Source organism: Vanellus vanellus, assembly GCF_965231255.1.
Source record: "Vanellus vanellus genome assembly, chromosome: 14".
In the NCBI taxonomy this organism is placed as follows: Eukaryota; Metazoa; Chordata; class Aves; order Charadriiformes; family Charadriidae; genus Vanellus; species Vanellus vanellus.
This window is the reverse complement of record NC_138919.1, coordinates 15782003-15804691: the sequence shown is the minus strand read 5'-3', so window position 1 is coordinate 15804691 and position 22689 is coordinate 15782003. Positions and strand designations below refer to the sequence as shown.

The 22689-nt window shown below is 61.0% G+C and overlaps 1 protein-coding gene across 1 annotated transcript; it reads right to left on the bottom strand.

Moving 5' to 3' along the window:
- Window positions 1-306: 306 nt before the first annotated feature.
- RADIL (Rap associating with DIL domain) lies at window positions 307-22339 on the bottom strand (the record flags this gene model as incomplete). Its single annotated transcript, XM_082490277.1, has 15 exons — window positions 307-2583; window positions 3203-3342; window positions 4167-4306; window positions 4592-4991; window positions 5853-6043; window positions 6392-6542; window positions 6807-6979; window positions 7532-7769; window positions 8717-8829; window positions 9572-9732; window positions 10837-10874; window positions 11060-11725; window positions 12836-13149; window positions 18565-19123; window positions 22304-22339. 15 exons carry the CDS (start codon window positions 22337-22339, stop codon window positions 2478-2480), a joined length of 3426 nt encoding a protein of 1141 aa, XP_082346403.1. The 3' UTR covers window positions 307-2477.
- Window positions 22340-22689: the final 350 nt, after the last annotated feature.

Genomic DNA, 22689 nt, shown 5'->3' with positions numbered 1-22689 from the left:
ATTTGCGTGAATGTGGCAGGAGGGTGAGTGCATGCATTAATACCCTGCCAGCACACCGTGCCTCTTTGGAGGTGTACTTCTCCCTCCCCTTTGCCCTGCCTACGCCCTGGCTATGCATGTGCTGCTTTTATCGCCTCTCTGCTTGCAGCGCATCAGCCAGGCAAAGCCCTGTGCGCGGTGGAGAAAGCACAAGTGACTCCATTAAGTCTGCTGTGAGCCCTCAGTGCTCTTCTGTCTTACCATCGGAGTGAACGTGTCGAGATCCAAGAGCCAGCTACCAGACAGGAGCTTAGAGAGATTTATTGATCCAGTTTATTTTTGACACCAAGAGCATTTCTTAACATACATCAGCCCCGTGTCAAACAGGCGCCATGCTGTGTTCTGTATCTGCATAAGAAGTTTATACACATTCGAGCTGTACAGTATTAACAAATGGGGGAAGTAAATCCATCCCACTGCTCCTCCCAGGAGAAGCAAGCCCTCATGCACGATAGCAAATAGCCGGGTTTACTTACAGTCTGTTTCAATACCTGACTACGCTTTGAGCAACATACAGCTCTGGGGCTGTTTCCCACCTCCAGGGGTGCCTGGAGAGTCGGGCACGGTGGGGAGCAGAGGATTGCGTCGGTACCACTGGAGCTTGCCAAGGTGCAGCCCCAACCCTGCCTGGTGCAAACCAAGCCTCCCCCGAGCCCTGGCTCCCAGGCGGGGGGGAGTAAGGAGTGCATGCAGTTTGCCCAGGGGCTCTAAGCAGCCCTCCTCCTGCCCTACAAACCTGCCCAGCTCCACGGAGGATGATTTAGGCATAGACATACCTATTTGATTCAAAGTGGAGTGAATCACCAGGAGCCCCGTGGGGCCCTGAGCCTTTGCTGGCCTGCCTGGTACAGCTGAGTCAGTGGCAGGAGGGATGCTGCGTTGTTCGCAGTCCTGGCTGGGGCGGCACCCCAGGCGTGAGCGTGGCCTAGCAGAGAAGCAAGGCACTAGTGTCTCGGTGAAGGTCTGACTTGCCCTAGAAAAGGCAAGCCAGGCTGTGTTGAAATCCAGTAGCGGAGCGTTTCCCCTGCGTGGATTATCTGACATCTCTCTCCTTCTGCACAGTGCGAGATTTAAGCACAGAAACCAAAACTACAGCAGTGAAGTATGTGAGGTTTAATTAAGGCCAACCCTGTTAAGTGTCCCTTTTTTAGCATCGCAATCCTCTGAGCACTGCTGTTGTGAGATGCCGTGTGAACATCTGATTTGCTGCCAGAGCCTGGTCCGTGCTGGTTTAAGTGCAGGGTGCGATGTAGGTCTTTGCAGCAGGCTGTTTTAATAGGGTTTGGCTAAACTGGGTCTGGGTATCTGTCTATATGTGGAAATCAGGTCGGGTTTATCCCGTTAACGTTGCTAAAAGCGCAGGGAGGACTTGGCAGGCAGGAGGCCGGGCGTGCAGGGGAGCGGACAGCCGCACGGTGGAGCCGCCAGCTCATCTCTGCGGACACCGCTGCTGTCGGCAGAGCCGTTTCTGGGACGTTCAAGACTGACCTTCCTTCCAAAGGGAGCCTCTGCTGCCCGTCACCACCCGTCGGCATGTCAGCAGCACGGGCTGGAGAGATGCTCTGAGCTGGGCAGGGAACGGGGCAGCCGTGCGACGGCCTGGCAAAGCTCCTGCGCGGGGAAATTCTCCGCTTGTCAATGTCCCACGCCGCTGGGTCAGCCTTGGGGTCTTCTGCCAGGACGGTGGTGCCACAGCAATAAATCTGCCGCGTGAGCAAGGGCGAGAGAGTCCTTTTCTTCAAGGGGCTCCCCCCAGGACTCACAGGGGACTGCTGGTGGTGTCGGCCCTTTGCTGTAGCCGCTTCCCATCCCGAAGCAGGGCTGGGGGCAGCGTGCTTTGTACCCCCGCGGCAGAAAGGCACCTGACTTAGGGTATGGCACCAGGGAACTTCACTCCTAGCAATGCACCCTGCTCGGAATCCCGCTCCTGGGTGCTTGTGCTGCCTTTTCCACCCCCAGAGCTGGGCACCCTTTTCCAGCCTGATGTGCCAGTGCCACAGCGAAGCCCAGGCCTGCCCCACATGCTCTTCTTTAAATCCCAAAGGTGTTTCGAGCTGCCTGCCTGCCAGCGTGAAAGATCACGCAGCCTAGAGGAACGGAGGAGCCTGCCTACAGCCCCCGAGGGGGAGCACCCCCTTCCTGCCCCCTGCCAGAGGGGGTGAAGGAACAGCAAAGCTCCTCAGAAGGACGACACGGGGTATAAGATGAGGCCGGGCAATTGATCAGGAATGATGCTCCCGGCCAGTGCAGTGGGAGAAGCATGCACCACCCCTGCATGTCCTTTCGTCCGCTGCAGCGCAGGGGCAAGGTGACAAAAAGCAAATTGAGGGCAGTTGTGGAGTCCTGGTCCTCCCTCTTGCACTCCGGGCTCCCCGAGGTCAGCCTTAACCAGAGCTGCACCCCCAGGCCGCTGCAGAAGGACCCTGGTACCACAAGGACTAGGAGGAAGAGGAGCTGTAACTGATTTTTTTGGCTATTTCCATGTCCGACTTGGCAACCAGGAACCGCAGCTTCTTCCCTCCGGAGCGGATGAGGTCCACCGCACTGCAGAGAGCAGCAACAGGGAGAGAGGTGAACGCTGGCTCCCCACCGGCTGGCGGCTCCCCCCCACCCCCCCAAGAGCCTTACCGGGACACAGACATTTGCAAAACAACCCCATTTGCAAAACACCTGCGCCCTCTGCTCTGTGCCTGCTTGGTGTTACCAGCAGGGTCTGGTTCTCTTCTGCGTGTAGCCTTCCGGGGAGCCTGGCCTTCACGCAAGCGCTGCCAGGATGAGGACAAACGAGCCCTGGGCTGCTCTGCCCCATCAGCACGTGGGCTCTGCCTCGGACAGCCAGGCAGGGTGGGAGCTGCCCCATCCCACCACCTTTGAGAGGAGGACATTTCCCAAGTGCGCTCTCCAGCTTTTGCTCCCTCCTCCCTCTTCCAACCCCCCCCACCCAGCTGCCTTCCCCCCTTTCCAGCGTCCTGGGCAGGTCGCTCCTCTCTCTGCGGCTTGTCCGTACAGCAGCATCCTCTGCATTGTCAGCCGGGACCGTACCACCAGGCACTCGGAGACCCTGTAGCCGCTCTTTGCTGCAAAACAGCTGAAGACCTGGGCTTGAGCATTAACTCCCACGGTGCCAATACCAGAGCGGGCCCTGCGGCGAGGTGAGACTCACCTTTGGTAGTCTGCCCCGATGAGACTGGTGCCATTGACAGCCAGGATGCGGTCCCCGATGGAGAGCCTGCCGTCGGCGGCCGCGGGGCTGTCCTCGATCAGGGTGCGGATGTAGATCCCCGGGGAGCAGAGAGGAGTGTGCTGTTGGCAGGGGAAGGCGGTGAGCAACCAGCCAGGGCAAAAGGGAAGCGAAAGGTTTGCGGTCCCCAAGGGCTGGGTGACTTTTCCCCGCAGCTCACAGCCACGCGGGCTCCTGATGCCAGATGGGACCCCGGAGGCACCGGAGACCGTGATGGCTGGGTGCTGGGGATGGTGTCGCTAACAGCACCGGGAAGGAAATGCAAACCTTCAGTTTTGTATCAACTTATGCACAGAAAAGAGAGGTGGGGGCAATCTTTTTGTGTTGAGTTTAATTAGGAGTAAAGCGTTGTCAACCTGCAGCCGTCTTGGGATGGGAGCTCTTTGCTCACCGCTCTCTCCAGGGCTCGGTGATGCCCCGTTTCCTACTGACTAATGTACCGCTGTGAAAGGCCACTTAGTACGATGATCCATCGCACTGAGCCAGACTGCAGGGCGAGCAGCAAACGCTGTCGCTGGTGGAGCTGTTCTGGCACCCTGCGAGCCTCCCCGCTCCCCTCCGCTTCCCTTGCCACCGCTGAAGGGTGGAGGAAAGACCTCGGCTGAGTCATTTTCCTTCCACAAGAGCGCTGAGCCTGTTTGCTCTCTCCAGCTGCAGGACAGCTGTGATGGGCTTTGCATGCACGGCACACAACCTAGGAGCAGAGATCTGCTCCTCCCTAGAAATCAGTCTGTGCCTCATTTTCCCCGGGAGAAGCAGCCTAGCTCCCGTGGGAAGCCATTAGCTTCTTTGCTGGCTGTTCTTGGGGTATAAAACATGTCCCACGTGTCCCATTCCAGTTACTTGGAGGGGCATCAACCCTGTCCCACAGTCGGTGTGAACTCACCAAGCCGTCGATCAGCCCCATCCCCAGCCCGCTGGGTCCTCTCTCCAGCTCCACCACGAAGACATAGCAGAAGTCATCAGTGGCAGAGCTGCGGCTGGAAGACTCTGGCGTGGGGTAGTCGTAGGGGGTCGGCGAGCATCCTGGCAGCGGAGAGACCAGCTTACCGCTCTGGCATCACCCAAACCCAACCTCACAACCTCCCACAGAAAACTGCCCCCCAAAAACCCATCAAAGCCGACCTTGGCTTGCCCCAGAGATGGTTTTCTGCTGGGGCAGGACTTGGATGAGATGCTCCGTTTGCTCTCACCTGCCCTGTCCCCTGCAGCAGCCGTGTGTGTGGGGAGGGCTGCGCAGGAGAACGCCCGTGAACACCCTCATGCCTCAATCCTGCACCCCCAAAGCGGGGCACCACCAGCTTTCAGTACCTTCGGGGGTGCTGCTCTTGGTGCCGTTCATCCCGTTCCTCCGGGGGTCCTGCAGCCCCTTGCCGGTGCCTTGCGGGGACTCCGGGCTGCCGGAGTCGAAGTTGAGGGGGGTGGTGGGTGGCGTCAGCAGGCAGGAGGGGTCTGTGGGCGCCGTGCCGGCCTTGGGGGCCGGACCCCTGCCCAGCTGCAGCTGCTTGAGCTTCTCCTGGAGCTGGGGCTCGCCGGCGGGGGGCTCGCAGGGGCAGCCGTTGGTGGCCAGGCAGAGCAGGGGGTCCCCCTCTGCCTCCGGCTCGGCGCACCCCCCTAGGGAGCAGTAGTCCTCCTGGGCAATGATGCTCCCCAAGGCAATGGGCGGGTTCTCGCTCACTTCCAGGACTTCTGGCGTTGCACGTGCCTCCTTCTTAAGGAGAAAAATGCTCTGTGGGACCCCCTCCACGGGTGCCCTTCACACCCTACCTGCAGCCCACCACCCCGTCTGCTCCACAGGCAGGACAGCTGCCACCTCCAGCTGAAGCCATGGCAATTCGGACACCCCCAGGGTCTGTCCTGCCTTCCCAGCACAGCTCCCACACCCCGGTTTTGCAGCCAGGGCTGTGCTGGGGACGCTCACGGCCAGCCAGGAGGGGGCTGCTGGTCACATCCCTGCTGGGGGATGTCATTGGAGGGAGGCACGGGGAGGGCACAGCTCCTGCTGTGGCCCCAGGGCTGGGTGACACGGCCCCGGGTGACGGGAGGAGGCAGCGGTGCCTGTGGGTGCTGCAGCCGATGAGGACAGGGCAGGAGAGGAGAAGGGGACCTGCTGGAGGAGGGATGTCCTCCCCAGGGAGCTGGAGACAAAATGGCAGTTGAGCTTAGCACCCGCAGCACGTCTTGCCCTCCCTGTGCTTTTATAGGCATTAGCTAATTAGTGCTTTGTGCAAGCCAGCCTGGCCGCACAGGCAGGGTGCCGGGCAGGGGGGACGGTGGGACGCGCAGGGAGAAGGGGAGCGCTGCCTCCAGACATCCCCTTTTCCTCCCTCCTCCCCACTAACGAGATTGCTGGGACCAGCCCGTCCTTCCAGCTCACCTTCCCGCACCCCCCAGGCTGGGGGATTAGCAGCACTAATCCTTCCAGCAGCTCTACGTGAGGGCACCGCCGCAGCTCCGGGCCGCAGGCGAGGGCGGCAAGCCCTTGGCAATGGGCTTGGAGGGGCTCCAGAGGGACCCGAGACCCTCCTGCCCACCCAGGGGAGAAACAGCCCCTCCGCGGGGTACAGGCTACCTTCGGGGGTGCTGAGCCTGGCCCCTCGCTGGCGTGAGGGCTCTTGCTCTGCAGGCTCCAGAGGAAGTGGCGGATGTAAAGGAGATGACGGTAGATGTTGTCGTCCAACGTCTCCACCTCCAGGTCCACTTTGAAGCCTCCGCTGGGCAGGATGATGGGCGGGTGGTTGTCGAAGGACTCCAGCATCTCATCTGAAAGGCAGAGGGAGGGAAGGAGTGAGGCTAGCGCTGGCCCAGGCTGCATCCCGCTCCTGCTCCCGGCCCTCGGCCACGTGCTGTCTCCCAGCCAGGATCGGGGAGCAGCATCCCTCCCTTGGGAAGGCAGAAAGGGCCCCAAGCCCTTCTGAGCACGCTTTGCGTCCTCTGCAATACCCAAATCGCGCGGCTGTGGTCATTCCTGACTGCTGCAGTTACTACAGCAGCCCCGGGGAGGGGAAGGGAATCGCCTCTTTGGTTTGTACATAAAAACCTCGGAGCGAGCCCGGGGGTGACCGAAGCACGGTGACCGGAGCAGCGCCGAGCGCGAGGCCAGGGGCTCACCGGGCTGGAAGGTGGCCGGGCTGTCCTCCTCGCCGGGCTGCCACGCCGCGATGCAGCCCACATCCATCACCGCCTGGCACTGGCTGAGCACCCGGTGGAGCTGCGCGGGGCTCAGCGCCGGGAACTCGGCTCGCAGGGACGGCCAGGTCATCTGAGCGAGGAGACAGAGCATGGGGCGAACCGCAGAGGTGAGGAGCTGCTTTCTCCGAGGGGCAGGAGCGCCCGAGGGGGATGGGAGGGAGAGGTTGGAGAGATGGAATGAGCCTGAGCATCATCCCCCCAGTACTGCCCACCCACGGACCCGCCACCCTGTGGCAGGTTGAAGAGCCACATCGCTGCAGGGACCCCCACACGCTGAGCGGGGTCTCTCCTGCCCATGCCCATCCCAACACTGCAAGCTCCCAGCACCCCTCACCTGGACCAACTGGGAGCCGGGCATGGCCAGCAGGTTGGCCACGCTGGCGAGTTTGGCGAAGAACTGTTGGGCGAGCTGCTCGAAGCCGGCGCCGCGCAGCCACTCCAGCAGCAGCCGCACGCTGGCCCGCAGCTTCACCCCCTGCGACCAGTGGAAGCAGCCGAGAGAGGAGCCTGCGGAGGCAGAGCATCCATCAGCGCGTGCCGGGGAACGGTCCCCTGGTCCCCCCATCCTTCGGCCGGAGCCCAGACCCTGCCCCAGGGCGGCAACATAACCCCAGGTTAAGGTCCCCAAGCATCCCATAGCTGTAACTCCTGGTGCTGGCTGGACCTCGGCTGGTGCTAACAGAAGGCTGCCGTGTTAATGAGGGCTAACGAGCACCTCAGTTACAAAGCAGGCCGCGCTAGTTTGTTAACGAGCTGTCCCTCTGAACTGCTCTCAGCCTCCTCTGCTCAGGCTCAGAAGGGCTCAGCGCAGGGGGTGAGGATGAACCTCGTGGGGTTCAACCCCTCCTGGGAATGGGGACCCCAGAGGTCGCATCTGGGTCTGCGCTTGGTCTCCCCATAACAGCGCTGAGACCTGCCCACCTCCAGCCCCCTCAAGCTGCCTGAAGCCCCCTCCCTCCTGTACAGCCCGAGGTGGCACTGGGGGGGACCGGAGGGTCTCCCCAAGGACTGGTCCCTAGGGGTTACCCAGTCCACACCGGGTGTTCGAGGAGGACTGACCCTTGTCCAGAAGCTGGTTGAAGAGCAGGGTGTTGGAGAAGAAGAAGAGGTAGGCGAACATCTGGGAGGTGATCTCCGGGTGGACTTCGTACTGGCGGAGCAGGTCCAGCGCCGCCTGGTAGATGAGCACCACCCTGCGGAGCTCCTCGGGCAGCGGTGGGGACGCCCGCCAGCTCTCCCGGCACTCGTTCTGGAAGGGGTTGCACTCCAGCAGGGCAGGGAGCGACACGTACAGACACTGCGGGGAGAGCGGCAACTTCACGGCAGGCTGGTTTTGCTTCTTTTTGAGTTTTTTGGGTTGATTGGGGTTTTTTTCGTTTGGGTTTTTGGTTGTTTTTTTTTTTTTTGCATGAGCCAAAGCCTTCCGACCCCCTCACCTCCGCAAGCCGAGCAAACTCCAGCAAGGGGCTGATCCTGCTCACCCCCCCGCAGCCCTGCGCCCCGGCGTCGCACAAGTGTTTTAAAAAAAAAAAATATATATATATATATATGAAGGTGTCTGTGGCTGTTAGCCGTCAGAGGTGACGGCACGGGACGGCTCAGGGATCTGAAAACTGCTCTGACCCAGGGCAGCGGCCGATCAGCGGGGCACGAGGGTGAAAGAAAAACCGGGAATGACGGGGACGACCTTTCCCTATTGCTAAAAGGGGAGAGCAGCACCTTGCACCCACCTCTGCCGAGGGTAAGGGGGATGGGGGGTGAGGGTGCTGCTCCGGCCCGGCGGCGCAGAAGCAACCCCTGCGTCCCCACACGCCGTCGCCAGCGGACACAGCAGCCTTTCTCCTGCCTCACACTGCCCGCTCTGTTCCCCGCTCCCGAGGCCGCCCGGCTCTCGCGGTCCAGCGGCGACGCTCCAGGGGCCCCTTTCCATCGCGCCCTGAATCGCACCATTATGCCGCGCCGGCCGGAGCCAAGCGGCTCTCCCCAAACGCCTCCCCTGAGCCGCTGCACTGCGGGCAGGGAAACACACCGCAGTAACTCAATACTTTTCCTGGGCTGTGACCAAAAATCGGGGCACTTCAGCCCAAAGGAAAACACCTCGGTGTGATGCGACTGCCAAAAAGTAAAAGCTTAAAAAAAAAAACCAAAAAACCAAAAAAAACAACCTGCACAGCCCGAGAGCGCTGCTGGGGGTGCTCGTGCCGGCCCCCTGGGATGCTGCCACCCTTCCCGGGGAGCACGTACCTTGGAGATGTAGTAGACGCACTGCTGGAAGGTGTACATGATCACCTCCTCCAGCACCGTCATCGCCTCCTCGCTGGCTGTGATGGTCGAGGAGAACAGAGACTCCTTGGAGCCTACGGGATGGAGAGGAGGATGTGGGAGTGAACCCGCAGCAGCCAGGCGGGCCGAATCCGGACCCCCGGGGTGGGGGTTATTGGTGCTCCTGGGCTGGCACCACCACCACGGCATCCCCCCACCAGGGCCAAAGAGGGTCCCCTCGTCGCGAAGCGCCCACCTGCCATCTCCTGCGGCTCACAACGCTGCTGGCGGTGCAGCCCAGCGCCGCAGCACGGTGGCCGCTGGTGGCCCCCAGGGCTGCCCCCCTCCTTCCAGCGGCCCCTCTGGCCTACGGACTTCCACTTGCTGCAGGTTTCTGAGGCTGATTTAACCCCTTTTCCTATCCCCCCCCCCTCCCCCCTTTTCTTTTTTTTTTTTTGGCTGCAGTGGACGCGGCCTCAGCAGTGAGCAATTCTGCAGGGCTGCCTGCACCCCCAGGTGCCCCCCCGCAGCAGCGGCAGTGCGGGGAGGGGGGGGGGAGCAGAAAGCCACCGCCGAGGCATTAACCAGGAGCTGCGGCGATGGAAAGGGGAGGTTCGGCTGCCTCCGCAAGGCAGCCTGGCCCCCGCAGCACCGCCACGGCAGGATGCGAGGCCGCTCCTCCCGCAGAGATTACCCCCAGCCTGCACCGCAGAGATGTCCCCGCTGCTGAGGATTACGGGGGGGTTAAAGGAGCATCTCGGGGGCTCGTCACCGGGGATTAACGGAGCAAAGTCCTTCCAGGCGGAGGAGGAAGCAGGGCGCCGCGTCCAGCCCTACCTCTGACATCCAGCTCCTCCTCCATGCTCTGGATGTAGGTGGGCGATTTCTGCTGGACGAAGTAGAGGACCTCGATGGCGTTGGCCATCCAGAAGAGGATGTGCTGCAGGTCCGGCAGAAGGTCCGTGATGGTGAAGCGGGACAGGGTGGCAGGGTCCTGGCTGGGGAGACACGACGGGCGTTAGGGCTGCTGCTCCTTGGCATCCCCACTCAAGTTTTTGGGGAGAAAACGGCTATTCTGGGGCAACACCAGGGAGCTTTTGCATCCCTTCACCCCCAAGCCCAGCACCCCTTTAGGAGGACCCTTTATAAGCAAAAATCTGGCGGTTCCTCCTCTGTGGGACGGCGAAGGGGACCCTGCGGGGAGCGGGCTGGCCAAGGGCCACCTGGCCTTTGTGGGATGCCACTTTTTGGGGCGGATTACCCCCAATACAGCTGAAGTGCAGTAACTGCTCCTGGCTGAAGAGCAGCCCTCCCTGAGAAATATGTGCTGCTCCTGCCAGCTCTGGACGGTTAAATCCAGCCCGCCTGCACTGGGCTGGTCAAAAATAAAACAAAATAAATAAAAAGCATCTGGGAAGTTTCTCAACTGCTGAACTGCTTTTTCCTGCTATAGGAAAGGCCTGGGAAGCATCCTTGGAGCTTGTCCTAAAGGAGAGCTCACAGCAAGCGCCAACAGCTCCTCCAGATGCTGCTTTGGAGCCTGGATTTTGGAAACGGGTGGGAAGCCAGCCTCGCGCCCTGCCGGGAGTCGGCCCCCTGCACCGCTGTGACGGCCCCAAAGTGGTGCTCCCCACCCCGGGACAACGCGTGCCACCATCCCTGGATGCACACATGCACCACCAGTCCCGTCCTCGCTCCGCAGAGGGGTCTTCAGCGTGAGCAGGGTGAGACCCCACACTGGGGCCATCCCTGCTTCATCCCTCCAGGATGCTGAAGCCACATGTGCAACACCTTGGCTGGTCTTGGATTGGAGAAGACCCCAGAGCTGCTGCAGGTCCTATTACTCCCCCCCCCGCCCCGAGTTCGCCTGCTTTTCCAGCCCCACGTGTTCCCAAGCAGTGGCCTTGCAGCAGGCACTGGGGTGAAAGGACCAGAGAGCTGAATGCACGGGGCTGAGCGGGAAAACTCAGCGTGTGTCGGTGCCGCCAGGTTGGGAGCGTGGGTTTAGCCAGCCACGGACTCCCCTCACTCACGGAGGAAGAACTGGGTTGAGTTCTTCCTGTTTTGGGGCAAAACAAGGAAGGGCAGCAGGTCGCACTTACTGCTGGGACTGCTTCTCAGCCAGCTCCCGCGTCCGCTCCTGGGCAGGGAGAGAAGGGAAAGCAAAATGAAAACTAGCAGGATGGGATGGCACGAGCATCACCCCGACCAGCACTCCCTGCCGCTGGGGCCAGGCTGGGAGAAGCCACCGGGGGGGCGGGGGGGAGGGGGGCTGTCCAGCAACACTCCCACCCCACCAACAACCCCATCCCACTGCCGACTGACCCACACTGTCCTCTGGATCATTTTGGCCACTTTGAGCAGCAGCTGCCCAAAGTCGCCCGGCTCGAAGCTGGTGGCCGAGTGCTGGATGCAGAGGCAGAGCAGGAAGGCGGGGGTCAGCTTGTGGTCGTCCCCCCCCGGCTCGATCAGGGTCATGATGCGCCGCAGGAGCACGTCCTCGGCTGCCGGCTCAAACTCCAGCAGCAGCTTTCTGCGGGGTGCCCTGGGGCCGCCGGCGGGCGAGGGACCCTGCTTTTTGGGGATGGGGTCCCTCTCCTTCAGCAGGCTGCCGCACGCCCCGCAGACGGGGGGACCCTCGGGGACGGCGGGGTGCAGGGCTCGCAGCCTCAGCAGGGTCTGCGCCGGCAGCGGCTGCGCCTTCATGGGGTCCTTGTAGAGGAGCAGGTAGTAGAGACCGAGGGAAAGGAGGTCCCCGTGCCGCAGCACGACTGTCCGGGCCACCTCGGCGAAGTTGACGGAGATGCCAGCGCCGGCGATGGGCTCCAGCACCAGCTTCTCCTCCGAGCGATGCCGGGAAGGTCGGAGCTTCCTGATGGTGCAGTGCAGGGGTAAGATGTCGGGGGCCGACAGGCTGATGCTGGGCTTGCTCGCCTGCGTCCTCTGGCCCACCGTGTGCTGCTCGCGGTTCAGCAGGTAAACCAAGCTGTCCTGCCAAGCGGGGAGAGGCGGCATGAACCGGGGAGGGAGGGGGGAAGGGACCCTCCTCCCCGCCGTGCGGTGGGCGCTGCAGCCTCCCGCTGCCCACCCGCGGGCTGCACCTTCGCCCAGCGGAGCAGCGTTCCCCTCTGTTTTCCTTGCCGCCGAGCAGGAAAGTAGCGATCCCTGTTTTGGCCCCTCCTAATAAATGGGCACAATAACTTTGGACATGCAGTAAAGGGGGCTGCTTTGGGCAGAAGGAACCCTCCTTCCATCTCTCACCCCCTCTTCTTCCCGCAGCTGCTCTTTCTTCCCACCTTATCCCCCCAGACCGCAGCCGTGCCCACATCCCCTTGCCCGGGGGAGGACGGTGGGACCCCATTCAGAGCAGCAGCTCCCAGTCCTGCCTCTCCCCCACCCTGCCCGCACGCCCCGAGGCAGCTCCCGTAACCGCCCCGTGCCTCAGTTTCCCCATCTGTACTAACAGGATGCTCTGCAGACGGGTGAGGGCTGCAGTGCCAGTGCCACCCTGCCGGAAAGCCTGGAGCACCCAGATGCTCAACGGGGACAAAGTACATATTAACTTAAGAGCCGTCCCAGTCCTTTCCAGTTCGCCAAGTGCCTCCAGCACTGGGGAGCTGGGGCTCCCAGACGTGCTGTCTCCTCGCTGCCTCTCATTACGTTTTCCACTAACGAAGTAGCCAGACAGGGGCTGGGGCAGCTCAGCCGTCACCCGCAAAATCGGGCCTCCCTTGTGCCAGGGCAGGGGTGCCGATCCGGGGGGGGCTTTCCCCGTGCCCCTCGGGGGCACTGCCAGGGGTCACGGATCCACACACCCCCCCACCCCACCACCCCCCTCGCCGTGCTTGGGGTCAGCCTTGGGGCCAGATTTGGGGACAAGGCTGCAAGTGCCAAGCTGGCACCGCTCCTTTATTCCAAAGGATGCTCTTCCACCCCACGCACACCACCACCACCCCCCCAGCAGCTCCGGCCATGCAAGCAGCCCCTTCCCCGCGTGTTTTTTTTTTGGGGGGTGGGGGGTGGGAGGAAAGCGGGTGGAGGGGGGGAGGGTGCTGGGAGGTGGGGGGGTGAGCGGGAGGGGGGGGGCGGTGCGGTGCTTACATGCTGCTGGCTGTAGCCCTGCAGGAGCAGGAGGTGCGGGGAGTGGTAGAGGGAGTACCGCATGCTGCCGCCGCTCCGCGCCGCCGCCGGGCTCCCGGGCAAGGTGGAGCAGTGCCGCTGGAGCCTTTCCCCGCTCCCGGTGCCGGTGCCGGTGCCGGTGCCGTTCCGCCGAGCCGGGCAGCCCAGCAGGCTGTTTTCGCTGAGGCTGCGCCGCAGGGGAGGCGGGGGGGGACCGCGCCGCTCAGCCCCCGCCGGTGCCCGCCGGGCCCCCCGCGCCCGGTGCCGCTGCAGCTTCCGCGCTTGGGCGTTGATGCCTGCGGAGAATTTGGGAAGGGGGCGGGTGGGGGGTGAGGAGGTGGGGGGGGGGGAGAGCAGCTTTCAGCCCCCCGCCACCTCCCCCGGGACACAGCCCCCCCTCCCCCCGCCTGGAGGGATGCTGCAGCGTGGGAGAGGGGATGGAGCAGCTGAAAGCCCTCCCCGGGACTACGCGGTCCCCTGGTCCTCTGCCCCCCCCGGAAAGGTGATGCCAAGGCACCCAGGTGGGGAGTTTTGTGCCCCAATGCCACTGCCAAAAAGGGGGTGTCCCGACCCTCCCCAGCCCCCAAACCCCACTGACCAGGGGGCAGCTGAGGCCGGGCTCTGCATCCGCAGCATCCCCCACCCGCCCCCGGCCACACTGCCAGGGATGGGGGGTGAGAGGAAACCTCTGCTAAAAAGAAATTTAGCTCAATCTTTGCCAAAAAATAACATAATAATAATAATAATAAAGAAGCCTGGATGCTGCCCTCGGGCCTTCAGCACTCGGTGGCCAGCAGCAAGCGCAAGCCACCACCAGTGTCCCCCCCCCCGCAGCATCAGCCAGGCGTGAGAGCTGTGAGCTGCATCGGAGCCTGCCTGCCGCAGGAGCAAGCTGTAATTAACTTCTCCCAAGCATCAATTCGGGCACAGCCGTCCGCAAGACGAATGTGAGCCAGAGCGAATGAATAGGCCCGGCCGAGCTGCAAAAGCAGCCCCCGGTGTGGCATCCCCAGACCCCGGGGGGGTCCCCGCGGGTCCCTCCATGCTGCAAGAGTGGCTCGAGCTCTGCAGGAGAAATAAGAAGTTGCGGGTCCGATGGGCGATGCTCGTACCTCGGGTGGGCAGCCTCCTCCGAGCAGGTCACTGGCATTTGGGGAGGACGAAGAGAAGGGAAAAAAACTTAAAGGATTTGCTTGCGGGAGCAGCACGGCAGCGGCGTCGGTGCAGCACGGAGGCAGAGCCCCGCTCACGGCTCGGCCGACCAGCGAGCAGGCTTCGGCCGGCGGGATTTGGGGAAGGCCAGCGGGATTTGGGGACGGCAGAGCGGAGAGCCTAGTGCCCAGGGCTGCTTAAAGGGACACTCACAAGCTCAGACCCCCCCAAAAAAAACTCATCTGCCTTATTTGGTGAGGAATGGGCTGCCGGTTCTGAAATACATTTTTTTGTTTGTTTGTTTTAAATCAAGCGCTCCTTTGCTGGGAAAATGAAAGAGATGGGGAGGGGGGGTGGGAGAAGGAGAAAATAGCCCCTCCTGTTTACATGCCTTGGGATTAGGGCAAGGCACGGCCAAGCAGCCCCGAACAGTCCGGTGCCCCGCGTCCTTCTTAAAAAGGCAATCGGCCCCGCTCACATCCCCATCACGGACAGAGGCACGGCATGGGACGCCTGCGTCCCGCAGATGTGAAATCCTGGGCGGCGCAACAAGCCTGCCCGGGCGGGAGCACAGCCCAAGCCGTGCCGCTGGGGATGCCAAAGGCCACCCCAAACATGTTTGCAGGAGGCCTTGGGTCCCCCAGGAGCCCTGTCCCCAACCCACGGCATGGAAATGGGCCAAAGGGGTGAAGGATGGCTGGGGCGATGCAGGTCCCAGCCCGGCCCGTGGGACCGGAGGAGGAGAGGGGCCGGATCCTGGGGAGAAGCTACTGCTGGAGCTCATTGCACTGGGACAGAGCCGGGGCTGCCGGGACTGGGGTCCCACTGCCCGGAGACACACGCCATCACCGGTCCCTTATCTGGGGGAAAGGAAGCTTCTGTATTTATTTTGTGTAGGAAAAAGCTGCTTTTTGACTGCCAGTTGAGCCCCCGTCACAGGCTCCCCGCTAACCCCGGAGCTGCGCTGGAAAGATAAACACAGCACTTTTCCTGAACATAACAAAGTCCCTCCATAAAATGGGGTGGTTTTTGTTTTTTTTTTTTTTTTTTTCAATCCTCTGGTACTGTTTTCTCCTCCCAAGCGTATGCAGGTTATCCCACCCAAAAAACTGCGTGAGCACCCCCGACCAGCACAGCTGGGGCAGAGCTGGCAGCTGCTGAAGCCACACGGCGATGCGGATGGAAACGGGGCAGGATCGCACCCCATCCCTTAGGGAGAGCCGGGCACCCCGGCCCCGGGCACCGCATGTCCCCTGGCCACCTCCCGCCAAGCTGCTGCCTCTAAACCCTCCTGCATCCCAGGGGGAAAGCTGCCGGCTGCGGTGCCTGGGATCTTGGCTGGAATCTGCCTCATTTTCAGGCTAGTAAAGAGGTTCCCTATTCCTGGCTGAGAAATAAATCAGTCAATAAAGAACTCCACGGGTCCCAGGAAAGGAGAAATGCTTTGAATTTACCCAGGAGGGGCTAACGTCGAGGCTAGTCCTTCCTAATGTAATTGCTATGCAGACCCTGCAGGGAGTCTTCCCTGGATGCAATCGTGCTAAGGAATATCCAAGCCACATCCTCAGAGGTACCTTCCAGAGCATCTTTTACTACAATAGGCTTAACTCTTAAGTTTCTCAAGGTTTGCACGCGATTCGGCCTCCAGCCTCCCGGGAAAGCCCCGGCAAGCTCAGGACACGGTGCAAAATGGGGCTGGTTTGGAAGACGAATGCCATAAAGATGCCAAGTGCTGCACCTCCCTCCCAGCACCCTCCAGTTTGTGGGTGTTTTGCCCAGATGCTCCTTAACCACTGCCTCGTCGCTCCCCAAAAGGAGCAGGGCCGAGGGTGGCAGTGATAGAGGCCGTCAGCCTCGTTTACTGCAGAGATGCTCTACCTGTGCTGCTAATTAGTGGCGTGAGGAGTGACTGCCTTCCTCCCCGCTGGGAGGCAGCTAATAAACTAATTAGGATAATGGGTAACTGAGCAGATAAAACTCAAGCTATTTGCTAACAGGTCATGGATGGGTGTGGAGCCTTTCCCCCAGCCACCAGCTGAGCAGGCAGCGATGCACCAGCCTGCGTGACACCAGTGGTCCCAGCGATGCCCTGCGTGAGGAAGGCCCCTGTAGGTATTTCCCTGGGGATTCTGCTTTGCAGCATCCCTGTGCTTTTTTTTCCCAGGGCGCTGTAAGCCCAAAGTCCCTTTATTTTTGTACAGATGCTGCGTTCTCCACACCAGCGCCCCACCACCCTGGGCAGGCAGCTGGTGCTCAGCAAAGGGACCTCTGCCAGCTCGAGGCTGGTGACAAGGGTGATGCTGGTGGAGAGGACTCATAGTCAGTCCTCATCACACCAGGAGTTTTGTGTCTTTTTGAGGCGCTGGATGAAGGGGAAGCAGATGCCTCCCCCAGATGTGCTGCACTGCTCCCGTCCATCCATCCCTGGCATCTTGCGGGTGGAGTGGGACAATGTGGTCCCAGTCCCGCAGCATCCCTTTGGGCAGTGCCACCGGCACAGGGAGAGACCAGCAACGGCGCCTGCCACCAAAATAAAGGGCTGCAGAAGTAAGACTTCTAAAGGGTAAGACACATAAGGGCTGTGTAGTCTGCAGAGCAGACAGCCTAAACAAACGTGGGTGTAGGTTTTCTGTCTCGGAAGAGCTTGGTCAGCTATGGAAAATGCCCAAAGGTTTAAAAAAAAAAATGGAGAATTTCCACTACCCCACCCAGGAGTGCCGAAACAAATGAAGTGATATCTACACTGAAAGTGTAACGGGCTCATTTCCAGAGCCAGGGCACGCGATCCCGTCAGGAACTTCTCCTCCATCAGAAATGACCAAAGGGTGCCAAGCCCCGGCCAGCCCGGGGCAGCCTGGAGCCCGCCTCTCCCCCGGCCTGCGTGGGAGCCGTTCCCTCCCCGCGGCTGCCGGCTCATGGGTGGGGATGCTGCCTGCTGCAGCTGAGGAGCAGAGCTTGAGGCCGAGAGTCGAAGTGACCTTGGGCTCAGGCAGGGAGCTGCCACGTGGCCCTCCCCGCCGCGTGCTATAACCATCGTGCCTGGCTCCTGCCCTTTCCTCTCTTCAAAAGAAGCTGTTTTTAGAGTCGTCGCTCTTCCAAAGCGCTTAAGGGCTCTCTGATCCCAGCTGGAGAAAGAGCCGAAGAGAGGAGCAGAGCATCCACCTTCGCACCTCCCTCCCTGCCCCGAGCCCCCTTCTCCCCGTTTGCGTCACACGCGCAGCGAGTTGGGACCGATCCTGCAGCGTCCCCTCCCTGAGCAAACACGAGGACTGGAGACAGCAGGGGACGGAGGGAGCCCGGTCTCACCCTCGGATGCCAACGGACCGCCCTGCACAGTGTTCGTACAAGGGCAGGGGGGTGCTTTCCCCCACTCCTCCATCCTTCCCGTTTCAAGGCAGGAGGTGAGTCCACCCCCGGCTCCCCACGCTGATGGGGACCTGCCCGAAAGCTGCAAACTCCACGCTCAGATTTTGGGGCACCCAGGCAAAATCGCAGTTACGAATCACAGGTGGTGGGACCCCAGCAGCACCTGCTCTTCCCCCGAAATGCCCATGGCTGGTTTCCTTCTCGCCGTGTGCCTGGGCTCCTTCTAGCCCCGGTTAAAGCGGATGGGAAAGGAGCCCCGTTCCCACCGCCGCGGGACAGGTCAGGCCATTTGTTCTGCTGCTGCTGGGGGAACCTCGGCTCTCGCTTGCAGAGCGCCCCGGGGTAATACCGCGCTGTCATGAGGTTACTTCTGACAATCATAACCCTTTCCTACAGGCGTGAGGATGCCCATCCCTGGCCGACACCTCCCGAGCCTGATCCAGACCCCTTCAGCAGCAGGTCAGACCCATCAAGGGCATCATGCAATTAAAAACCTGATTTTAAATCTTTCAGCCCTCGTCCTCGCAGGGCTTTTAGCTGAGGGTGGAAGGAGGGAAACTCCATTACTCTGCGCTGGGGTCACTTATTAATGTGCCGGTTCCTAATGATGCGCTTATCTCCTCCTGCCAGCCCTGGTCTCCATCAGGCACCTCTGGGGGGGTGTGGGGCGGGGCGTTTCTCCTGCCCTACATTGCTCTCTCTTCATTAGCTTTTCATTCTGCTTAATTGCTGCTGCAGATTCTCCGGGGGTTCCTGGCCTGGGGGATGCCCGTGGGGAGATGGGGCCGGGGTTGCAGGGGAGCGGGGCAGTGCTCTGCCCGGCACGGAGCTGCGCCAAGGGGTGGGACACGGCGATGCTGGTTCGTGGCGATGGGAAGAGCGGGCAACATCAATGGTCTTGCCCACTGCTGCCCAGCTGCACGTGGGGATTCGGTGTGGACCCCCAGACTGGCTGGGGTAAATACTTGAGGTCACAGGTAAGGGAATTATGCAGGAGAGCACCGAGTACCAACTCTACCCAAGAGCTTTGCAGCTAAAACACAGCTCTCCTCCCTCCCACCCAGCACTTGCACCACCCCCCCCGTGCCCAAAACACACGATAAAGCTACTGGTGTGGGGTGCATCTCCTGCAGGCAGCTCAGGGGGGGTCGCAGCTCCCCAGACCCTCTCCCTGCCCCGTGCCCGTCTCTGACCTGCGGTGGTGGTGTCCACGTCCCTGGCTGCCAACTCCTCCACCTCTGCCCTCTTGCGCAGCTCCAGCCGCCGCGAGAAGCCCTCCCTGGGCTTCCAGAGGTCCTGGATGAGCAGCGGCTTCTCGTGGTCACCCAGGACCCTCAGCCCCTCCGTCTGCCACCGTTTCTCGGGGCCCTCGAACTTCCCGATGACATCGCACAGGGCGTACTGCCCGGCACTGAGCTGGCTCAGCCCGTAGCGCTCCAGGGCTTCCTTCACCAGCTCCCGCGCGCCCGAGCTGCCCGTTGCCAGCACGCTCTTGTAGTTGGTCCCCGCACAGATGTTGCCCCCGAAGATCTTCAGGACGCCGGGGGCCGAGAGCTGGGTGGAGAGCTCAGCCGGGTCATCCTCGCCGGCTGCCGGGGAAGCGGAGGTTGAGCTCCGGTCCTTGTAGCTCAGCGTTCGGTACAAGACTTGGGAGAAAATCCGGCTCTGGCGCTTCAGCCGGTTCTTGGATGGTGGAGCCATGGTGGAGGAGGACCCATAAAACATCGTGCATGAGGTTGTCATGGGGCGCAGCTGGGCAGGGAAGAGGAAAAAGAGAAAGATCAGCAGTTTGGAGGCCAGATGTGCAGCAGGGAAGAGCGAGCAGGAACCGGCTGGTGGCTGCGGAGGAGCCGCCGTCACCTCCAAAGTGGAAAGGGACAGCAGCGAGGGAGGGCCACTTCCCTTGTGCAACCCAAAACGTCAGTGGCCAAGCTCAGCTGGGCTCCTTGGCAGCAGCACGGTTAACCCAGGATGGATTTGTCCCTGAAAACATAGCCTGGAGTGATCCCAAATTTCTCCATCAAGTGTATTAAGAGGTCCCTCTCGCCCAAGCGAAATGCAGCAGGAGGAGAGCAGAGCTCAGCAGGACTTGGCGGGGCCCATCCTGGTCAGGAGCCAAGGCATCAAGAGTTACTTCCACTAACGAGTTTACGGAGCAATCCCATTTTTTTAGAGGTGAAACAGAAAGCTCAAGTGCAAATTCAATCACTCTGAGGTCACCGCTAAATGCTTCTGCTCACCGAGAGGCATGGGGCGAAAATGGGCTTTAATTAGCCTTTCTAAAAATGTCCTGACTCTGGCAAATCTGTTGCTAGTTTGCGGAGGATGTTAAAGCACGCGGTGGCATCGCTGACGACGCTGCCCTTGTCGCGTTAGCCAGGGCAGGGCTGCCAGAGACCGGAGGAGACACGGCCGTGGCCGTGTGACAGCTCCCACTGCACCTCAGTCACCAGGAACGGGCTGGAAACCACGATGCTCTCCCGGCTTTAGGCAGATAGCGGTCCTGCCCGATGTCACAGCCGACATCTGGGGCCAGCTTTGAAATCGCATCCTGGACGCACAAACACCCGGCGCTTGCACGGCGCTGATAACGCCACCGGCTGCACCACAAACCGCTGGCGGGGAAGGTCCGGAAAGAGAATTTGAGCATTTCTGATTTGGACAGGACTGGGACTTCCCTCACCTCCAGATTTACAAGGTGCAGCCTGCCTGCAGGGAACGGGCACGGGCAGGGACTCAGTGCATACATGGGGGACCCCCAAAACGTCCTACCCACGGCTCCGGGAGCGCCTTGACGCAGCGGTCGGCATGATGCCGCTGTGCACGGCCGGGGAGATGTGGGGTGCTGGCGGCTTTCTGCATCCGCAGCCCCACCTCGCTCGGGCGGGATCTCGCCGCCGGAGGAAACCCAGCGCGATCAGGCAGAATGATGTCGGCCCTGGAAAGCCTCCAAACCACCGTCTAATTCGGGAAGAAAAAGCGTGCCTGCTGCTGATGCAAGGGGTCACCTTCTAACCCAGAAAGAGCCTCCCTGCCGTGCACGGAGGACGTCTGCAGGGTGTACATCTCCCCATCCTGGGACTAGAGTCCCACGGGATGCTGTCAATGGGGAAACTGAGGCACCAGCGAGCGCTAAGGCTGCAGGACGTGCCTGGGAGCTGTGCGATCCTGCTGCACCCCAAGTTACCCTTCCTCCCCCCCCCAGGTCCCACCATGACTGTGAAAATGTTGGGGTTTGTCCTTCTTCCCAACCCGCTGGCTCCAAAAGCGAGGACACGGCGTCCGTCTGGGTGCTGCAGGGCAGGGAGGGGACCCGGCAGCCGCCCTGGCCATGGCACACCGCTGCTGTCTGCCTCGCCAGAGCTGGGCTTAGCCACCAGCCTGGGAAACGGGGCTCAGCGTCTTGTGGGTCGTACGCAAGCATTGGCCCCAGCAGCTTCACCACAGCCTGCTGGGGATGGGGAAGGCTGTCCCTGCTCCCGCCTCGCAACTGGGGAAACTGAGGGAGGGATGGGGTTAAAGCTACGGCTCCCCCTCCGTGCAGCTGCTCCTCTTCCAGCTGAGCCCAGAGCTGCTGCTGGGGACATCCCTGGGGACATCCCTTCATGTCTGCTGTGTGACATCTCCCGGGAGCACCGGGCAGACCCGACCTGGGGAGCAGGTCAGGGCACCGGCAGACAGTCGGGTTCAAGAACGGCTTCCCCGGGCTGTTAGGACAGCCCCGCCAGCCCTCATTAACATCGGCCAGAAGAAAAACTACCCCAGTGTCCCTAGGAGACCTTGCCATCAAGGATGCAAAAGACAAAACTTTGTCATCAAATCACTGGTTTTAGTTCGCAGATTTAATCTCCTCCACCCTGAACAACCTCCAGCACAAAGGGAAACCTTTTAACATCTGCTGCTGGTTAAAATCATTCCTCCAAGCCCACATCACAGACGGAGACACCATCCTTGTTTCTCGCAGGTCCCTGCCTGGTTTTGAATATGCTATTTATAGCTCAGCCATTTTTCTGCTCTTTCCATCAAATGCAACTTCTACGGAGTGCAGGGGCAAAGGCATTTCTCGGGGTGGGGGGTAAAAAATATGAAGGCTGGATTGAGAGAAGCTTCTAGCCTGGTCACCCTGTCATTCAACATCCGGAGCAACACCAGTGCGATTTCACCAGGCACCAGCTCAGGCCACCTGAGAAATTGCAGCCTCATCCCAAAGACAGAGTAATGCAGAGGACTCGAACGGATGCAATACGATGATAACAACAAGATGGGCTCTTCCCTCATCCTCAGGCACGCCGTTCACGGGCATCTCCGAGGGGGCTAAAGACAAAACTGTGGTACGTGCGATGCCGATGGGTCCCGCTGCGAGAGCTGGGATGCTCCAGCTGGACCCAGCTACCTGGGGACAAGTCGGCAAAGATGTTAACTGGTTGGACACATCTTCCTGCAGGTGGGTGAGACACGTGCTCCTGGACCTCCCCAGCCTAGGAGCCCCCTCCTAACCGCAGGCAGCCCGGTTCCCCGGCCCACCGTCGCAGCCGTACGCTGTTGGAGGACACACACCTGCAGCTACAGAAGCATGACCCAGACTTTCCAAAGAGTCCCTTTCTTCAGCGTTTGGTGACATCTCTGCTAACAGCTATTCAGTAATTAGCCAAAAGCCTGCGATTGCCTCCCAGTGGATCTCTATCAGGTATTCTCTACCTCCTCCACACCAAAACCTGCCCTTTCCCCGGCCAGCGCTCTCTGTATTTACCCTGCAGAGCTATGACAAATGCTTTTGGCATTCACATGACCACCACATGTCCTTCCATCACCACAACCGACTCTGCAACTGCCGGGGACTTTCCTGCGGGCTCTGAGGTTCCTGCTCCCGCCATGGGTGAGCAGCTCCTTCCCACGGCTCCCACCCAGCACCCACGCAAAGCTTCCCCTTACCTTGCCATCCTTCTCATGTGCCTTTTCTCCTGCCATTCATCGTCTTTCTCAAAACGGGCCTTCCCCCCTGTCACGCATCGTCCCAGGCGGCTGTCTGTCGCGTCTCTGCAAGAGGAAGAGGAGGAGCGGTCCTGGGCTGCTCACAGACATCGGCCGCTCACAGGGCGGTGGCTTCAGAGGGCTCAGAGATGCTGCCACTCTGCTCCCGATGTGCATCACGTTTGTATGCAGGCTGTATTATATATATATATGTATATAGCTCAGCATCTCACTATATCCCCTCGCCTCAAACTAAACAGCCCAATGACTCGCTTCAGTTTAGGGCCGGGCACCCACGGGGATGTGCGGCCCATGACAGGCGTGTTTGCACGTGTTCGTCCAGGCAC